Source organism: Nipponia nippon, unplaced genomic scaffold (genome assembly GCF_047370975.1).
Source record: "Nipponia nippon isolate SJK-2023a ecotype South Korea unplaced genomic scaffold, ASM4737097v1 scaffold_8, whole genome shotgun sequence".
In the NCBI taxonomy this organism is placed as follows: domain Eukaryota; kingdom Metazoa; phylum Chordata; class Aves; order Pelecaniformes; family Threskiornithidae; genus Nipponia; species Nipponia nippon.
The window spans coordinates 39902438-39922241 of record NW_028262402.1 but is presented as its reverse complement, the minus strand read 5'-3'; the positions used below and the strand labels follow the sequence as shown (position 1 = coordinate 39922241).

The window sequence follows — 19804 nt, the reverse complement described above, 5'->3', positions numbered from 1 at the left end:
GCAAAATGCACAATAAATGTATTGAGATTTCCTGTATGGATCATGGACTCCTAGCTAATGACATGAAAGCATTTTATTTGTCCTAACAGATGTATTTAAGATTGAACTACTGAAGGGGAGAGGTAATGAATCTGCAGAGCGGATATAGAAATGCAGTTTTAATGCTGCTGGAGGAGGGTGAAGTAGGGCAGAAGATGACTGCACGCTCAGCCTTCAAAGCCTGCAGAGCTGCAGGAGGTGCTCGAAAGCTCAACAGTCACTGCAGAGCAGTATGCACCTTATTTCACCAGCAGTCTTATAGAAGGGGAACATGTCCAGCCTTTCACCTCCCTTAAGTGATTTTTCTATGTTCACAGTGTAATGGGCCTTGCATTGGACCACGACTGGCTGTACAGCACAGACAGATATTTTGCCAGACCAAAGATGGGACTTCTGTGTCATCAGATCAATGCAGTGCCTTACCAAGGTAGGACAAGAACGTCTTATGTCTGAAACCACTACCCTTTGTGGAGACGTTGAATGGACTACTGACTTAACTGACAACTTTTGGGTTTCCCCTATGTAACAAAGAGGTCATGCTGCAACCCATACTGTTATGTGGTACAAATCTCACCAGGCTTAAGCCCAGGTTTCGCTATTTGTTCCTATGAGCCCCCAGAAAAAAAAAAACAAACCACTAGTTGGCCAACAACTGGAAAGTCTTCAAGGCATGCCAAATCCTGACTGAAAGGCTGTGCTATCTCCTCGTAAGCTGCCAGTATCCTTCTCTCTTATTTAAACACAAGCACTAACTGTGGAAAAAAAGGGACTCCATGGCTTTTGTTTTCCTGCAGATAAACTCCACTGTCAACATTGTAAAGTTATATTTACTTTACAATGAGACTTAGGTATGTAAATCATGCCTGATCATTAATGAAAATGAATATAATTGGCTCTTTGGCTCCCACTCATGTATTTTCATAATCTGTGTGACAAATAGATGGGAACCAAGTGTGCCTGTGCATCTTCTGCGAGACTGCGTTGAAGGGATAAGGAGGGTTTCAGAGAATTGGTTTTGTTCCCACTGGCTGGAAAGCCGTAAAAATGTTACAAAGCCCTGCTGGGTCTTACCATTGCCACTTTACTCATTGCATCTTTTCAGTGGATCTCTGGTCTGACACTTCACGGAGAAGACATTTTGGCCAAATCCTCAAATAGTTCAAATGGTCATTTAGCTCCAATAGTGCTATACCAGTGTGCGCCTGCTGAGGGTCTGGTCCTTGAGTGCAGTTATAAACTGCCTTTCAGTGCACTGGAGTTACCCCCACTTGCACCTGTTGCATACCTGACCCATACGGTGCTCTGAGCGAATTATGTTTCGGATGTGCAAGACTTGCTGTCCCGGGAGCTTGCATGACACCTGGAGTGGCGTGCGTTGCTCCCTGGGCAGTGTGGTGACGGGTCACCCCTCCCTCCCTCCTGCCTGCAGGCCTTTGAGCACCCAGAACTGCTGGACTGACATCTGCGGCGTGCACTGGAGGGTCAGCCTGTGGACCGTCTGCACGGCTACGTGTGGAAACTACGGCTTCCAGTCCCGGCGCGTGGACTGCGTGCATGTCCGCACCAACAAGCCTGTGCTAGAGCATCACTGCGCCTGGAGGCCGCGGCCAGCGAACTGGCAACGCTGCAACATCACACCCTGTGAAAACAGTACGTTGCTGAGAGGAGGGGAGGCAGTGCCTTGTGGGGGGAGGAAAGAAGGCAGAGCCATCTCTCAGAAATGCATCACTGAACCTTGCAGCTGGGCATCCTGGGGAACCTCCAGCCTGAACATTTGCAAATTGCTAATAGCATGTGAAATGGCTGATGCAGTCTTAACTTTCTATTAATGGTACAGACAGAAAGAAAAACATGAATCACAGACTGCTGGCTATAGTTAATATACAATAAGTCTAAATCCAGTGGGTAGGTTGATGATGGAGACTCCTGGAGTGGAAGCTGCTTGCTGTCAGGTGACAAGCAACTAATTGGGCCTGCCAAAGGACTGGAAAAGTTACAAATATTTTAAAAAATAAAAAAGAACAGATGATATGCCTCTTTGGAAATGATGCCTCACTACGGCAATGTTCTCTTGGGAAACACCAGGCAGCACAAGTTTAAATCGCTATCTTTTCATTTGCCCTGGCTCCCACTTCACGTGCTGATTTTGATGGGCAGATCCCATTGTTTAGCATGCAAGCTGGTTGCTGTGCAGTCATTGCAGAAGCAGCAGCAGAACCTGCCTGCGCTTGCCTACAGCCGTGGCACCTCTGACACTCCCTCTCAGTAGAGGCAAAGCGGACTCCATAGGTCCAAACCCGTGAGCTGAGGTTGGGGTGGCCTAATGGAAGTAGAAGGGCTCAGGAAGCTTACAGGTACCAAGCAAGACCTTTGCTGTCCCTCCAGCCTCTTCCTGCTATGTAGAAATGTCCCACACCTAGGCAACAGTGGAGTTATTTGATACAGACATTGCTGGAGAGGGCTGTACGACCTCTCTGTGAGGACCCTCTTTCCAGCCTTAGCATGGAAAGTGGGAATCCCTCAGGCAACAACACACTCAAGGTCTTGCAGGGATACTGGACAGTTTTCCAATCTGGAGCTCGAAAGCAGGAGGCTGTGAGCCTTAAAATCTATCCAAATTATACCAGGATTTAAGTCCTAGGGGAGTTCAAAAAGTGTCTTAACATCTTCATCTCGGGGTATGCTCTGCAACACACATGTGAAAAGCACAACACAGCAGCCGATCAGCTGGAGTGGCACTCCCACACGCTGTCTCTTCAAATGGAAAAGGTTGGCCAAAGTGCCTTTGAGCTACTCTGTTAAAACAAGTTTCCAGTTTTATTTACAACTTAATCTGTGTTTTAACAACTGTTAATGAAACTCCTAGAGCCTCTCTAAAACGCTGGTAAATGGCAAACCAAGAGAGTGTTGGAGCAGCCTCACAAGCCCTCTCCCCAGGCTCTGAAAGCAAAGGCTGCCCACCACATTCTCCTTTGAGCCATTCGCTGCTTGAAGTCCCCACTCAGTCTTTGCAGCAAGTCAAGCTCACGCTCGTAGTGAGACCTCCCAACACAAAGCTGTCTTTGTCCCCCTCTTGGCCTCCCCATGAAATGTTCTCAGGTAAGAAATCCTTCTTTCATTGCTTCATCACCATTTCTCCTTTTTTTTTCCCCTTTGGCAGTGGAGTGCAGAGACACTACAAGGTACTGTGAGAAAGTGAAGCAGCTCAAACTCTGCCAGCTCACCCAATTCAAGTCACGCTGCTGTGGGACATGTGGAAAAGCTTGAAGACAAAAGCAATGAAAATGGAGGAACAAGGGGATCACAGCCTTTGCTTCACTGAGGCAAGGACTTTTACAGAAAATATAAATGGAATGGAATTCTTTTTTTCATTTTATTTATTTATTTCCCTTTTTTTTTAAAAAAAAAAGAAAACATTTTACCAAATCATTGTTGTAAAGGGACTTGACAAGTTTTCCCTTCTATGACTCTGGGAGACAGAATGCAGCAAAATACAGTCATGAGTATACCACAAAGAGTCAGTGAGCCCCACGCCACCAGCAGTGGGCCTGAGAGAAGTGGGACTGCCCCATAATCCATGTACATAGCTGGGGATACACCAACAGACAGATGGGGAAGCAGATCAGAGTAAAAAACTAGCATCACATTGGACCACCGCAATATGAAACAAATAATCAAAGAGCTTGGCAGGTCATGGGGTACTGGAGAAAAAAAAAAAAAAGGCTAAACTAAACATTCAGCTATGCAGTATACAGATACTTCACCTATCTCAGACTACTTTGGGAATATAAGCATACGATTTTGCTTTATAAACCTATTTATTACATCCAAGATTGGATTCCTTTTTTTTCTTTCTAAACCCCTCTCTCCTTCTCACGCCAGGCCTTTAAATGGTTTCAGTGGGAGATCCTTGTGATCTTTAAGGATCTGGTGTCTAGGGAAGTTGAACAATAGTGCGTAATGTGAGTGAGACTAAAACAAACATGAAAATGTTCCCAGGTTGTGCTTGTGAGGGAGGATCGGGGATAGGAGAGTTGCCCTCAGCACAGACGTGAGCTGATGATGGTAGTTATTATCCAGGAGAAGGAGAGAAAGTATGATTTGTTACTGACAGACTGTAGTACAAACCTGCAAATGCTGTCCTGTAGAGAGCACAAGCAGGAAAGATAGCAATTGTCTGTGGTAACAGGAGCTACTTCACATACTCCATCCTCCTAACACTTATTCAGAAAAGAGAGGAGTACCAGTTCCCAGAGCTTTGGTGCTTTCAGACCTGGGGTTTTGGAAAGGAACTTGAGGAAGTGGGTTTTCCTATCCTGCTAATGTGAATTTTTTCTCTCCTGGAAGCCAAGCCTTTTTGGACAAGTAGTAGAAAAGAGCTGTATTCTGATTTCTTGTGGTTATTCCTACTCTGTAGAAACAGAATGGATTCAGCATCAGCCCCAGAGGACTAATGCCAATAATTTTTAACAAAAGTGCTCCTCTCTAGCTGCCTCCCACAACAAAACAGGTGCTATAAAGCAGCACATTTTTAAGCCCATGTATAACACCCTGAAGATATGATGTAAAAAGTGAGGCTCAAACATCACACCCACAGCATGACTTTGCATGCTGCCTGTGAGTCTTTCCCCCTGGCCAGCTGCAGTGGTTATGCAGCCAGTGAAGTGCTTTGTCCTTTTAGTTCCTGGACACTCTCTACTCTGCTCAGAATAGGGCCCTAAAATTAGAGGAATCTGCAAAGTAGGGATTGTGAGCATTGTGAAACTTTAAAGGAGAGCTATCTGGATCTGAGGTTTTGGTTCAAGACCATCTCTAAATTAAAGGTTTGCCTGTGCCTCTCATGTCACCCTCAGTGGGGTTCGTGCCTTGTGATCCATTAATGAAATGCTGTTCAAGGACTGCTGTGTTACAGCTTCTGTGACATGTGGATTTTTCAGCAAAACTGGGAGTCCACTTCTGGGGTGAGTGCCAGGTTCATGGCATTAAACTGTCTCAAGCTGGGTTACTTCAAAACACATCTGGCAGTGAATGCTCTTACTACAAATGGGTCTTCAAGAAATAGTGTTGCTAAGCATCAGTGTAACTTTTTATTTAAAAAAAAAGAAGAATGTCTTTCTATGTATGTAAATGTATATCTTTTCTGTATATTTATTAGGATTTCTTGTACAAAAAGTGCAATATTAATAATTGTACATTATTTTGTCCAGATAAAACTATTTTGGGTTTTTTTTAAATCTCCCCAGAATTTTGTTCCTCTAAAATCAACAGTAATAGTGTATTTCACCTAATTTTAATAGCATTTGCATTTAATTAGGGATCTGCTTAACTGTGCACAGAGTGCTTTATAAACTATGACATGAGGGAGGGATGATGTTTTTAACTTGGGAAATGATAATTATGCATGGAATGAAGGACAATTCCTTAACAACAATAATAATAATAATGATGATAACGATGATGATGTGGTGGATATTTCTAGTACAGTAGTTAACAAAAAGCAGTACGGGGAAATATTGTCATTTTTTTAATAGCAAAACACATTCAGATGATCACATGTTGAATAGTAGCTGTGTAACTGTGCATAGGATAAACATGAAGGATCAGATCTGGAGGGCCACTGTGTTGTCTCTGCACAGTGTAGATTTAATTTCACATGTCTGTCCTCTGAATTGTGACTTGGCAGCATCTCAGTTAAGATAAGGATTGCTGGATATTTTATGAAAGGACGCTTTCCTTCTCTAAAGAGAAAACAAAACAGCAAACGTGTATTTATATAACTTTTTGTACAAGTAATGCAGGTTACTTATTTATCTACTGATGTCTGACGTGTTGTTTATTAATCTTAAAAACAAAAGCCAAACAAAGTAGCAAAGCTGTTGGAGTACTCTGTCCTTATTATGTATTACGGTAACAGCACACAGCTCTTACACGAAATACACATGATCTACCTGCCTTGGGGAAAGAGGGTGTCTTAACTTGTTTTTAAAAGTCTCCAGCCATTAAGATTCTGCACCTTGTCTTGGACAAGGTTTACCTGTTTCAATCCTTCACCTGTTTTAATCCTTCATTTGCTTTGCTTTATTCGTTTTCACTAATGTCTTGCCTCTATATTGCTCTTGCGGAAGTATAAAGCCATCACTGCTGGTCCTAGGGTGATGGAAATCAGTAAAAGTATACCCCTTTTTTTCTATGCAGCAATGCTTAAAGACATCTTGTGACATTCCTCGGCAACCTATGGCATGAAGCAACCCCTATTACTTCAGTCTTTCCTTATAGGTCGCTGCTGCCTTCAGTAATGGAGCTTGCAACTCCTTGAAGCATCAAGCATACACATGGAAGGAATCCTGGTAATGATCAGAATTATAGGGGGAGGGGAAAGAAGAAAAAAATTAATAAAGCAAAAACATTTTCTCTTAACAAAGACAAAACCAAGTTTTGAAAACTAAGCTGGTTCTGCTGTTGCCCTTTTCCAACAAACGATACACTGTCTCTTCTTAAAGGGAGCAGTGATTTTGCTCTGATTTACTGACAATTTCCCTAGTATCATGTTCCCGTATATGCTTTTTAGACACCTACATTGCAGGTAAATAATACTTCACACATACATAAACACACACACAGATGCAAGCCAAAGACCAGATCTAAGACTTCCAAGCAACAGTATTGAAGACAATGGGAATTCGGTCATTCATTTTGAGTAAAACAAGTATAGAAGCTGGTGTTGATGTAAAATGAACAGCAGGCCAGCTTAGGTTCTCAAGAGAATAATTATTCTCTTTTTACGTATATTGCTGTAGTTACCAGTCAAGTCAAAAAGCCTTCAAAAACTTAAAAGCAAGCTTCCAGTTTTGTTCTCCGTACTAATTTTTCTCTAGGAAGAAAAACAGTTCTGCAACAAGCATAAAAATGCAGTGCTGAAAGGTTCCCCCCAGGAGACCTACTCCTGTCCTCTGTTAAGTGGCAAGGTAAGCACAGCTGAACTACTCCAGGCATGTATGTCTGCATACATGTTCTTAAAACCATAGAAGCCATAGGCAGAGTTTTCCAAAGTAACCTTTAACTGGATTTTTTTTTCCTACTATCTGTCCATAGTTATATGGACTGTAATTGAAGCTTTTTTTCTTTTTAAGTTATGATCCTTTTTGCAAGTTCCCGTATCAAACAAAAAGCTAACGATCACCTTACCATCTGTTGGGCATCCAAATATTGATTCATAAATAAATTTGACTATTCTACATCAGCATAAGCTGACACTTCTATGTGTAGAAAAAGATGAAACAAGTGCTTACTCTCTTTGAGAGTTTCAGGACCGTAGAAGTCCTCATAAGTTCTTAATGGCAGCTGTCAGTGAGTCACTGATCATTTCAGCTAGTAATTGAATGAATTAACTTCATTCATTCAATAATCTAACTTTTAACACAGAAGCTTTCAAACTGTTTTGAATGTCAGATTTTGTCACAGACTACCAGTGTACATAGATGGGAAGCTCAGAACTGCTAATGCTAACTATGGCTCTGCATATTAGCCGCAGTTCACGAATCAATTTAGCCATTCCATTTGTCGTCTTTTTTAAAGGTGTATGTATATTTATCAATAGTGTTATATATTAACTGTTACACTCAGCTTTTATTTGTGGAAACTAAACCAAAGAAGATGTCAAATACTTTAGTTAGCAAAAAATTGAGGGCAGGGACAATCAGACATCCTTTTTCTACTGATCTTACACATTTCTCACACTAAAAGCATATTGGATAATCATCATTTTCACCTACGTTGCTTTTCATCATCTCCACCCAGCATGTCCCCTTCAATCAATCAGAATCAAATCTAAAACCTGGTCATAGGAATTTTAATCAAATTTTGATGTAAAGTTCTCACTAAGGCATTTCAATAATATGCAATCCAACATGTTATTTATTCAGATTTATAAGGGGAAAAGCCATATCTCAGCATCTCCTCTTCTGATTACAATACTTATTTCTGTCCTCCCCTGCCTTTTCACTGAGATACAAATTATTTGCTTCCATTCTCAACTTCACACATGAAGACATGAACACAACAATACATTTTGTTCTCCATCTGTCCCTCTGAGAAGCAAATACAGTGCTCAGCTTCATCTTTCATTCAGTGATCACTGATGAAGACTGAGACTAGAAAGTCCATGAAATCACAGACTCCAGCCCTTCTTTTTTGCCAGAATGGTTACAAAACCTGAAATAGCCTCTACTGAGCCATCCAATGCATTTTGGGTGGCTGAGGCAGCAAGGCTGAGAGTATACAAGTGCCTTAGCATTAGTGAAGTATCACAGCAGGGTCCATTGGGAAGTTTTTTCAAATGAAAAAAAAAGAAACTGACAAAACAGAGCACAAAGTAGCTCACAAAATGCATTTAAAACAGGATCATCAACAGTGGCTCCTCACTAATGTGAGTTTGTATACCAGCTCATGCTCATATAAAGAAGGCTTTACACAGGGAGAAAGAAGGTTAGCACAGCAAAAAATGGCTTCTGACCAATCAAAAAACAATCAACCAAAAAAACCAAAATAAGATGAAACAAAATCAGTTTGTAAGTACTATTGTTAGAGATACTGAGGGCAAAGCATATACCCTGTCACTGACACAGAAAGTAGCTCACAGCATAATGTAATAAATAAAAGTGTGAAAGGTGAAATATTTGCTGCCAATATCACGCCCTGTAACCACAATTGGATACAATTCATTCTCATGAGAATCTTGCCAGTGCTTTTTGTTTTGCTTTTAATGCAGGAAGCCCACTGGACATGCTTTGCCCTTCACGCATAGCGGCTTTACACTGGTGCCTGCCTTTGGCACTGTGACTGGTGAGCACACATGTTGGGAGACCTGCACATGCTTACTTCACAGAGAAACAGGGGATTGCATGGGAATGTCTTTAATGGCGCTCTCTGAGTTTATATCAATCTGTACCATGTGCAAATTATACTGCCTCTGGCTGCTCTGAACTGCACATGTTGATTGTTCGTGAGGTGAGGCAGATAGGAAGGAGTGATGCAGCATTGCATCGCCTGCCACACACCCATTTCTCCTTGGCACCCCACTGTGCCACTGACAAGAGCCCAGAGCCGCCACTCTCCCCTCACTTGCTTACATAGCTCCAAAGAGCCCTGCAGGTCGTTGACCCTGACAGCTGATTTAATTACTAAATTTAATTGCTAAACACTACTTCGTTCCAAGGAGAGACTCCATCATACCATGCTCCTTCCACACTCCCTTCAAAACAAGTCCCTCTGTCAGCAAGAGCAGCAGCTTTTGAGGAAGTTGGTCACCACGTTTCTAAAGGCCAGATTCCTCTGCACAGCATGTCAGTGAAGCTGCTGCAGCATCACCACTAAGCTCACACGACAAAAGCGACCCTAGTACCACAAAATGCTCATCCTTCACCAGAGGTGGCATTCTTGTCTTGCAGGGTGCCTCCATGCTTGCCCAGACACACAGATTTCCCGGGCACCGGCTGAAAGACCAGGCATTTGGCTAAGCCCCCGAGACTACAAAAGGGCTGCAGCACAGCAGGCAGGACTGCACTAGCCAAGGCCCCAGCTGAACAGAGCCCAGGCAGGAGAGTCCTCTCTGGAGGCAGAGGCAACCAGGAAGGAGTAGGGAGGCAATTCAGTTGGCACGGACAAGGGATAGGGTTTATGAAACTGTGACAACTAGGGCTTGTAAGCCAAAACAATGAACAAACAATGTGCCGCTTGTTCAGGTTGCAGTTCTCTATCCTTCCTGCTAACACACTGCTTATCTCTTAGGCGACGAAAAAAAGGGAAAAACAAAAGTGTTGCCTAAGCCTTTAAGCCCTTTGCAAATAAAAGCTTTATATTTGTGTAGATATAAATAAAAGTATGCAGCTCTATGTGGTTAAAAGGGAAGGGGACACTGGAGGGTTGTACTCTGGCTACATATAAATACTGTTTGCTTAAGCAGCAGCAGGATGTGAATGATTGCATGGTAAGCATATAGTTATCCACACATGCTTTGGATGACATGGGCATGGGAAACCACTCCCTACTACTACCCTCTTTACTACTATAAAGTAGTCTACTGCTTCTAGGTCTCACATGAGGTCTGAGACTACTTCATTTACAAATTCCCTAGGGCCAGTGGCAAAGCACAATAATAAAACCTGAACCAGAAAGATCACACCAGACGGGCCGTGAACAGCTTGGTCTCCAAGTGAGGAGCCAGGACGGGTTTCTTTTCTCTTAAGGAAGTGCTTAATGGTTGGGCTGAGGAGTAATTTGGTTTGGGCTATATGGAGACTTGCCCCCACCCTATTCAACATGCTGCTTTTTTTAAAAGCATAAATTATTGGTTTAAATAAATAGCCCATGAGGTTGGTGAATGCTTGTTAAAACACTTCACCTACTGAAACACTGGTGGAGTCAGTTTTCCACTAATAGCATACATCCTAGTGATTTTATTACCAAAAAAGAAAACTCTCACTGTTAACCCACTACATACAAATCACAGCAAATCAAACCCAGCTGTGCAGGAAGGATCCCACAGGCACTTTTCTTTTTTAGCAGAGAGCAAAGCAGAGCAGGGACTTGCTCGCCCAGCAAAGCAGCACCCTTGAGCCCATGTGATGACACTCAGCAGTACCGCATGAGTCCTCTCACCTGTCTAGGGACAGTTCTCTGCACCAGCAAGCAACGCGCTAGTGAGCTGGTGAAAACAGAGAATATAAAGCCAAACACACCATTGTCTCTTTAAGAGTTACCCTATTTCTTCCCTGCTGAATGCAGCCCAAAACATCTGTGGGACAGACGTGAAGCCAGATGGAGAAGTGAAAATCAGGTTGCCCCAAAGCTGTTTCCCCACAAAAGCAAGAAGAGAGGCACAAACCATCAAACAACTGCTTCCAATGTGGGAAAGAGGCAGAGAGAGACAGTAGTACAGTAGGGGGAAGAGGGTTTTGTAATGGGATCAACCCAAAACAAACTCTGCTCAGATAATTCTTTATGGAAGTTTCCCATCCCAGTGAACCCAGACCACAGTTCTCTGCCCAAATGTCTCTTTCCAACAGAGCTGACATGGCTCCCTCAGAAAGTTCCTATCCATGCCCCAGGAAAGTCCTTTTTTTTTTATCTTGCAAAGAAAGAGTTTGCTTTTTTGTACATTAAGTTCAGCTGCATCCTGTCTCCAGAGTACCATGCCCAGGATCGATATTACTTCCATAATATGAACGTCCTCAGTCCTTGCTGAAGCATACCACCTATCTTTCAATACTTTCTTCGTAGCTCTGAAACACTTGAGGTGCTGACAATTTGCTCTCTCTAGCAATCTATAGCATTGGGTGAAGCCCTTTTTAGAGTTTGTAGTGGTAAACTTTTCACAAACTTGCGGCCTGTTCATATTTCTAGACCATAAGTATATAACTTACTGATTTTTTTTTGACATCTTACCTATTGCCAACTGCAAATCTCCTCCAGATGGAATAACTGTCTCCTGCAGATGTGAGGCACTGGGGTTTGCAGTCCTTGCAGGCACAGGTGGTTGAAAGGCTGATATCATGCAAGTCAAAACTGAACTGATTAGTTCCCTCCCCCATTATTCCAGATAACTTGGTTTCTTTTGGGATTGTTTTATTTTGTTTCCCACTGAGGACAGGGGAATTAAATATTTTTGCTCAGCCTTTCCACAGGCAGGAATCACAGTGGTCCCTTCCTCCTGGCCGAGCAGGCATTCAGGACCTTCCAGGAAGCTGCTACCAAAATTCCTTAATTCAGCTTTTGTGATTAAGACTTGCCTAACAGATTGTGCTTTGCCCTGGAGATCAGTAGCGCTGGTGAGTTCTCCTCTTCTGTGTTTGCAGGGATGCAGGATGAAGCTATTCCTCCAAACAGGCTCTGCAGTGTACATACAGGGGACTGTTGCTGTGCACAGCTGGTGTCTATCGGCATTGATTACAGTAATTGATACCACTGTAGTAACCTGCTCTGGCAGTGACAGTTTTCATCTATTATTGGTTCGCACAATCCTCCTTGTTCTTTTTTGCATGCTTTATGGTACAACTCCACTGGATGCCTTTCTCAGTCCTGCCAAGGACAGAGTCCCTTGCTTTCATCCTTGCATTTTGGCTTTTGAAACACTTTTCAATAGTAGCCTTTGTACTTAGGCCATTGTTTAGGTATTCATGCCGTTATCCATTCTTCAAAAGTACAAATGAATGAAGTAGGAGGTTGATTACAGCTGACTCCCCTCTTTCCACCCATTTGTTCACTGAATCACAAGTGTTGTCTTGTGCTGCATCATGACTGCAAGTTTCATGAGCTTCTCAGGGCTGCTCCCAACACTGGAAGCTGGGCCAGAGGCAGGTAGTCTTTTTTTCACTTATTATTGTCCCACAAAACAGGTAAGATCACTACAGAGCATCTGAGAGGTTTCTGAACAAGAGCTAGTTCATCTAGCACTAGCATCTAGTTCTGCCATGCACACGGTTTATTTTCATTTTCCTCCTCTTGTATGTAACTTCAAAAACAATTACACAAACCTGTGGTGCAGTTCAGTGACCTTTTAAGCTCTTTTTCGGGGCTTCTAATTTGTGCCTGTACTTCCTTCTTTCTCAGATTGTGACCACTCTAAGAAAAAGTTAAATTTAATTGGCAGAAACATAAGGTAAAACGAACTTCTGCTCATCTTTATCCATAAATTCATTCTGCATGAAAACAGTAACCAAATCCTGTGTACTGCAGTGTAGCCCATCTTTATTTTCTGTGTTAAGCACTTCAGTCCTCCCCAAATTAGAATTTTCTCTTATGCTGATTTTCTAATGACACTACCCATTTTAATCAAAATTAAACTGCAGGCTGGAAAGATGTGGCTTTACTTTAACTGCATTACAGAGCAAAGGCAGGACAGCTCCTGCACAGGAAGCCAGGAGGGGCAGAAGCGCAGCCCTGTCCGTGCGGTGGAGAGGCTCACCTTGTGATTAGCACTCCACCAGGGAGAAGGAGGCGGACAGAGACAGGGTTAAACAAACCCTTCCTCCAAGGGAGGTCAGGCAGCACACAAAGCCCCTTCTTCAGGGCAACACCAAATTAGGAGGCACTGAACAACTTATTTGGGAAGGAGCGGATGCACTTCCACAGCACTTCCAGCCACGCAAAGTCTGGGCTACCTGAGCCACATGTTTCTTTCTGCGCTGACCTCCTGCACCTAAGTTGGCAATTGTGCAACCGTGTGGTGCACTGGTTCAGGGAAATGAAGTAAATGGGTCTTACCCTTACGAAACACTGGTTTGCCTTCAGCCAGGTCAGTCTCCTTATCTAGCCTATCATGCAGTCAGATAGTGCTAATGTTGTTACCAGAAAGAGAGGCAACCAGGGGAACATGCAGCTGCAGGCGGGGAGAAAGGTGAGACCACAGCAGCCCAAGATTTAATATCAGCTTTAATTTCTGTGGAGCCACACCTTTAGTCATTCAAGTGAACTCTTGTTCCTTAGTGTTCTCATATATTGGCTTTAATAAGTTTTTCCTACATTTAGGTACAAGTCAGAAAAAAAAAAACCAAACCTGTGTCTCATGCTGTGAAAGTGATGGAATTAAACCTGTCACATCTGCTTGATGCTGCTGTGAGCTGGTCCACCGTTTGCAAAATCAAGACTCCTGTTGTTAATGTTCAAAAATCCAGTAATTACTAATGCTAAGCATCATATTGCATTGCTACCCATTTTTGATAAGACTAACATCCACCCAGCAAAAAAAAACCCCACAAACCTGTAATAAAGATAGATTTATACACTAGACTCTTCTGGGTCTGCATTTGCTGCCAGTCTCACATCAAAGAGTTGAAAGAACAGTCGAGGAGCTTTCCTGCATAAAAGAACAATCTCTTCTGCAATCACAAGACCCAGCTGTTTCTTTCATATAAACTCTGTTTCAGAATAGACAGAATTACAGGCTGCTAAATAAAATCAGAAAACTAAGTGAACAAAAAGAGATAGGGAAGAAAAAATATTTTCCTATCAAAGCTCAACATTAAAGACATGAAGGTTCAAGAAGGCTGGTAAGATAGCAGGAGCTGAAAAAAATGCCAAACATACTCTAGGTCAATACCTCGCTACAGGTGAGTGAATATTTTACAGATTCCTGAATTTCTGAAGGCTGTGTGGAGCCATCAATGACTACATAGTTTGGGCCTTTTGTATGGTGTAATCTGTAGAGATTTGTCTAGTTGTTCCTGCTGCAAGCACATCATTTTTCATTGAACTAGAACATATGTTTAGAAAAGACCTCTGGGACTGATTTAAGGACTTCAAGTGATGCAGAACCACTGTGCCTCTAGGATGATTGTTCCAGTGGCTTCCCAACCTCAGGGTTAAGCATTCACATTTCCAGATGGAATGTGTTTGGCTTTAGCTTGCAAGCACTTATGGAAGACTTCTATCCCAACGGGTTTCAAAGCTTTTCAAAAGTCTTAAAATATGATTACACAGAAAATTGTCTTCCGCTTCCTCTTTAAATACAACCACCTCAATAGTGAGACACAAGCGTTTCCTCCAGCATGCAACAACTCTACCTAGCACTTGAGCTACATACTCAGGAAACAGCCAGAGCTGCCAGGAGTAAGGGAGAGGAGGATTTAGGAAAGCAGAAAATGCTTGAGAAGCCGGTAAGTTTCATAGTGCTATGGTAACATTCATAAGCCTACAGAAAAGCACCTTGAACACAGAAATGAACAGTTCTTGTCAGGAGCTTAATATTGCCTTTATCCAAAAGGTAACACAACTCCAGCTGGTGGCTGAACTGTAGCAACACATGGTAATTTCAATGTCAAGCTTTGACGTTTCTGGTACCCTCGTTGCATCCTGCAGTGACGAGCTTTTACTGAAAAGCTTCCCTTGCAAGTTGTCAGTCTAGGGTGGCATCTTTGGCATGACAACCTCACATCTGATAGCCTAGCTCTGGGCAGCACAGTGACGCAATTAATGAAGGCGCAATCTTCAGTAATATTTACCCAGTAATTGTACCTTTTGTATGTGTCTTTGATGGGAGTGACTGATAAGGCCAGATCTCAGACTTTGTTATCCAGCCATGACTTTTAAGTGTGACTTCACAGCATGTAATTCATCTGAAGAGGCTGTTCTACTGCTGTCATCATGGACACGGCTGAACCCCCATTACACAAATAATAATGTATGTTACTATGAGATCTCTCTTTTAGTGTCTCAGGAGGAGGTTCTCTCTTTCAATTGAAGAGCAAGAGTTAGCTGGGAAAAAGAAAAAAATACAGAGAAACAAGGATCAATGTGTCTTTTCCCCAGTTTTTATGTTTTTCATTTGTGCAAATGATCCAGAAAAAAACAATGCCTGGGAATTAAGTTTATTTTAAGAGGTCTCCAAATATGAAATCAGTGATTGGTCTGAAAGAAGGTTACAAAGAAAATGAAGCTGTCATTTGTAGTTCACTGAGGCCCTGCTCTTTGAATCCATTTCCAAGAAGACTGCATACACATTCTTTTTCCTTCAGTGTCCACCTTGCAGGCGCTGAGTCTTGGAAGCAGGGAGATAGAGATTGTGACCATCAGCATCAGTTCCCTCAAAGACGTAACCAGGTGGGTTTTTGTAAGAGGCTAAGCATCTAACAATGCCCTTTGGTGTGTAGCTGGTAGTGTAGGTAGTTTTAGCATCTAGCACAGTGTGATGCTTCGGGCCTGACCAGGCAGGCTTATAGCTCTTCGTTGTTGTCAGCGGATGAGGCACATAATGGGTCTGAAAGGTAGTCAAGCAATCCATTGACTTTGCCGAGAAAGTCAGCTCTGGAGCATGAATGATAGGTTTTAGTCTCTTGCATAGCCAAGGCTTATAGTCTTCCTTCATTATAGAAGAGCTATTGAATGGCTCAGTCCTTTCTTCAAGCTGGGCCAAATATCGACACATCTTGGCTGGCTTGCCATTTGGGTGCTTGTAATGTATCTGAGTAGTGGTGTGAAGGTCCATTTTCTCCAGAGGAGGAAGATATACATCAGGTTTTTTGGTGAATACAGGAGGCCGTGGCCAAGCTTGGTATTTTTCCTGAAACTCGGTTGTAGAGGAAAATGGAAGATCATGGAGAAGCTTTGGCTGGTAGGGTTTTGCCAGCTTGGCTGGCTCACCAGCCAGCCCCTTGTAAGAAACTTTGTGGGTAGTGAGACCATCAAATGGGACCTCATTGACCTTGTATTTCTCATGTTTATGGACATAACATTTCTCCAGAGGGTGTGGCACATAATTCACTCTATAATTGGTTATATTCTCAAAGGGAACCTTGCTTTTCTGGACTAGATTCAAAGGTTTGCAGCTTTGAGTGGCAACTGGCCCCCTGTAGAGATAGTCATCCTGGACAATGGTTCTGTGGTCAAATTTTTCTTCTGATGGGTGAAACCTGTCGTTTGGCCTGACCAGCTCTGTCTTTGGTTCATTCCATAGCACATAGTCATCTGAAACATAAGAAAAATCCTATCTAAGTGATCAACGGAATTTCTTTGGTGATATTAGGTATATACCATATTATGTTTTGATTATTACATTTTCTACTGCAATAAATATTTGTTGATGTTGCAATGATTGACAAATCCTATTAAAAGAGCTGCTGTAGAACACATTATACACTAGCGTGCTAACCCCTGGAAATGCTTAGCATCTACACAGAAAATGTAATAAAAATAGTCCTGTACTTACACATACCTACAGAGATGGTGAAATACCATGTGGAAAGATTAAACTACATTCTCAGTCTTGCAGAGACGCCTTCTGCATGTGACTGAGTGGGTGCTGTCCTCATGCTTAGTCAACCAGAAATCATGAAAGTGGAGTATCATGGCACTGACTTCAATCCCCTTCATTTACCTTCCTGCAGCTATGTTGTGGCTGGCTCAGAGCACAGGCAGAGTATGCCTGTGTCCACAGAAGGCTGTCCAGGTGTCTCCATCAGTATCTCTGGGGCAAGGAGAACCAGATGTCCACCATTCCGCTCTAAAGGCCAAGTCACAGAGCTACCCTTCCTCGTTGCACCTTCTCATTTACGGATGACCTGATTTCTCAGCTGCACAGATGTGGTGCTGCCTACTGTTTGCTGAGTTCAGGGCTTTGCAGCTCATCTAGGTGTCAGCAAGCTGTGCTGTGTGGCATCTCCTCAGCTCCTGGCTTTGCTCTCTGTGGTACTCCTGCTGTGAGTACAAGCAGGAACTGACAAGGAGCTTGTAACTCTGTCTCCCGTTCTTACTTACTAGAAAACTGCTGGAATTTGCAGACAAGGTTGCACTGATCTGAAGCATAGAATCATATTGCAGAGATGGTCCATACTCCAGAAATCTTGCTATGCAAATTCATGACAAAGAAAACATTTTAGGTGGCAATTTAGAGACATTCATATCTTCCTTCCTCAGCAGGATACCAGGAAAAAAAAAAGAGGCACTGAGACTTAAAAAGATTTGCACTCAGTCACACTAGAAATCTATTGCAAAGCTGCCTAAGTCTGCGACCAGTGCTGCAGCCACAAGACCATTGTTTTTTCCCTTCCTAGTAATCTTGTGCAACTTCCCCTAGAGAGCATTATGGTTACTGGTAGGAAGTTGAAAAGCAATAGTCTTGGAGGTAACCCCAGTCTTTTTTTTTTATTTTCCCTCCTTTCAAACCACATTGAGAGTCATGAGGCAAATAAGCTTCCAGCTGACTCTGCACAGGAAGGAAGTCTGGATTTCAAAGTACTAGAGAGTAAATGATGCAATTAGGAATTAGGATATTTGAACTCTCCAATCCAAACAGAGTTATTCTTTTTGAATGTCAGGGGCTATTGTACTGCACAAACACAATTACACAAAGGATGTGTTCATTATGATGCGAAGTTGATGAAAAAAAGTTACTTTTTGCCCCAATTATGTGTCCATTTAAAGTCCTTCTGGTTCAAATCAAGTTGCTCTGCCCTGGCACAAGAGAGGAAGCAGCAGCCATAGGTGCCGTGCTGCACTCAGTGAGCATCCTGGCCCTTGGGTACAGAGCTGTCCTCACACCACTAATTAGTGAAGTCAGTGGAGAACATGGGCCTGCCTGTGTGCACCGCCATAGACATTCGTTTGCCACTGTTTGCCACTGAAGCCCAGGCTGCGTGCCCTGCTAGTGCCAGGAGTGCTTAAATGCCCCAGGTGCTTCTGTTTCTCTGGGGGAACAGAAGATGTCCAGGCACCACCACACTAGTGGGATCCTGACCTTGTGCCCATGCCTAGGGTACATCATTTTCCTGAAGGGAAAATCCTCCAGCAGGGTGAAACACAAGCATAAATGGACATGTGTCATTACAGGGGTTGTATTAATAAAGTGTTAAAAAGTGAGAAGCTAATGACATTCAGTCCATCTCTAAGTAAGGGCTTGTTCAGAGATTTGACATTTCAGACGCCAACCAAGAGTTACCAAAAAACTTTTTAGGTTCCCCCATTATCTTTTCTGGAAAATAATCGTTGCGTTTTGGATGTAACCACAGCTTTTGCAAAGTATTCAAAATATGACAAGCAAGTCCATCTGTCTTCAATTTTAAAAATTTACAAGCTCTACACATTTGGAGACCTCATAGGCATTATGAATTTATTTTACTTAGTGTAAGCCAGCAGTGCTACTATTCCTTCAAAATATGTTACAATTTTATTGTAACTCTAATTCTTCTCCCATAGATATTAATAGTTTCCCATGTAGCACAATCTTGAAAACATTAGGGGGTACAGGAGGGAATAGAGGATATGAACCATATGTTATTGGAGCGTTAGGCACATCTCACTGTAACCAAGCAAGACAAAACTAAAATTAGATTACACACCTGCAGATGGATAGAAACTGCTATGTCTATCTCATTGGAGGAGATGAGAATTTTGAAACTAAAGTCATCTAACATTAATTGAGATATGTAATAGCATTATCTTAAACCTACAGTGTCATTCCAGATATGGTGTGTTTAGTGCGAAGGAGTATGACAATACAGTAGGAAAGCTAATTTAATACCAATGCAGCACTGTTTTATATGCTGCTTAAATATTTGAATTATGATAATTAATTGAATACCATGTTTCAAACTTTCACACTTGAGTAGTGATCAGTAAAACCTAGCAATGCTTAGAGAATAACACAATGAAAACTTGTATTTTTTGTGAACCTGGGCCTTTAAAAGGGAATTCTTTCAGTATGCAACTTGATCTTTGAGGGGGTTTGGAAGAAGATTTCCATTTGCAGTGTTTTGAAAAATACTGCAAATCATAACCAAATGTGGCTGTGATACATTTTATTAGAGCTCTGGGGTAACAGTTAAGGTGCTGACCTAAACATTGATAAAAGACAAAGACATACATCTGGTTCAGATATGGAGAAGTTAAGGATATCTAAACACAGAAGGAAAGATTCTCCGCTTGTGCAAAGCAGCCTTTTTTTATTGGCTTCACTGAAGCTATTCCAATTAATACCATCTGGTGACATTGCCTATGCAAAACAAAGTGCTCAAAATTGAGTAAACGTGGGTATTTTGCACCTGTGGGTCATAGTCTTCATGACTCAAGTCATTCTAAATGGACAGTATTTCCTGTATGCTTAATGTAAAAATTCCAGTTTCTGCCGTTGCAAACATGCAGCTGCACTACAGTTTGACTTTCAGTCATTTCAGCTGGATAATCTTAACACTGCATTCACATAGCTTTTATTTCCTTACTTCCTTTATCATTTTGAGTTTTAAGAAAAAAATTGTTTCTATACATTGGGACAAATCTC

General features: G+C 42.3%; 2 protein-coding genes across 4 annotated transcripts in view; one reads left to right on the top strand and one right to left on the bottom strand.

The window, feature by feature from the left end:
* Positions 1–6341, top strand: part of ADAMTSL1 (ADAMTS like 1) — a 198882-nt gene extending 192541 nt beyond the window's left edge. For both annotated transcript variants that reach the window (XM_087742441.1, XM_087742442.1), the window contains 3 exons: positions 357–466; positions 1469–1689; positions 3200–6341. In XM_087742441.1, the coding sequence (XP_087598567.1) occupies positions 357–466; positions 1469–1689; positions 3200–3306 (438 nt within the window). In that variant the 3' untranslated portion in view covers positions 3307–6341. The remainder of the gene's footprint in view (positions 1–356; positions 467–1468; positions 1690–3199) is intronic.
* Positions 6342–15231: 8890 nt separating this feature from the next.
* Positions 15232–19804, bottom strand: part of SAXO1 (stabilizer of axonemal microtubules 1) — a 36651-nt gene continuing 32078 nt past the window's right edge. For both annotated transcript variants that reach the window (XM_009461149.2, XM_087741370.1), the window contains exon 5: positions 15232–16497. In XM_009461149.2, coding sequence (XP_009459424.2) covers positions 15545–16497 — 953 coding nt within the window. In that variant the 3' untranslated portion in view covers positions 15232–15544. The remainder of the gene's footprint in view (positions 16498–19804) is intronic.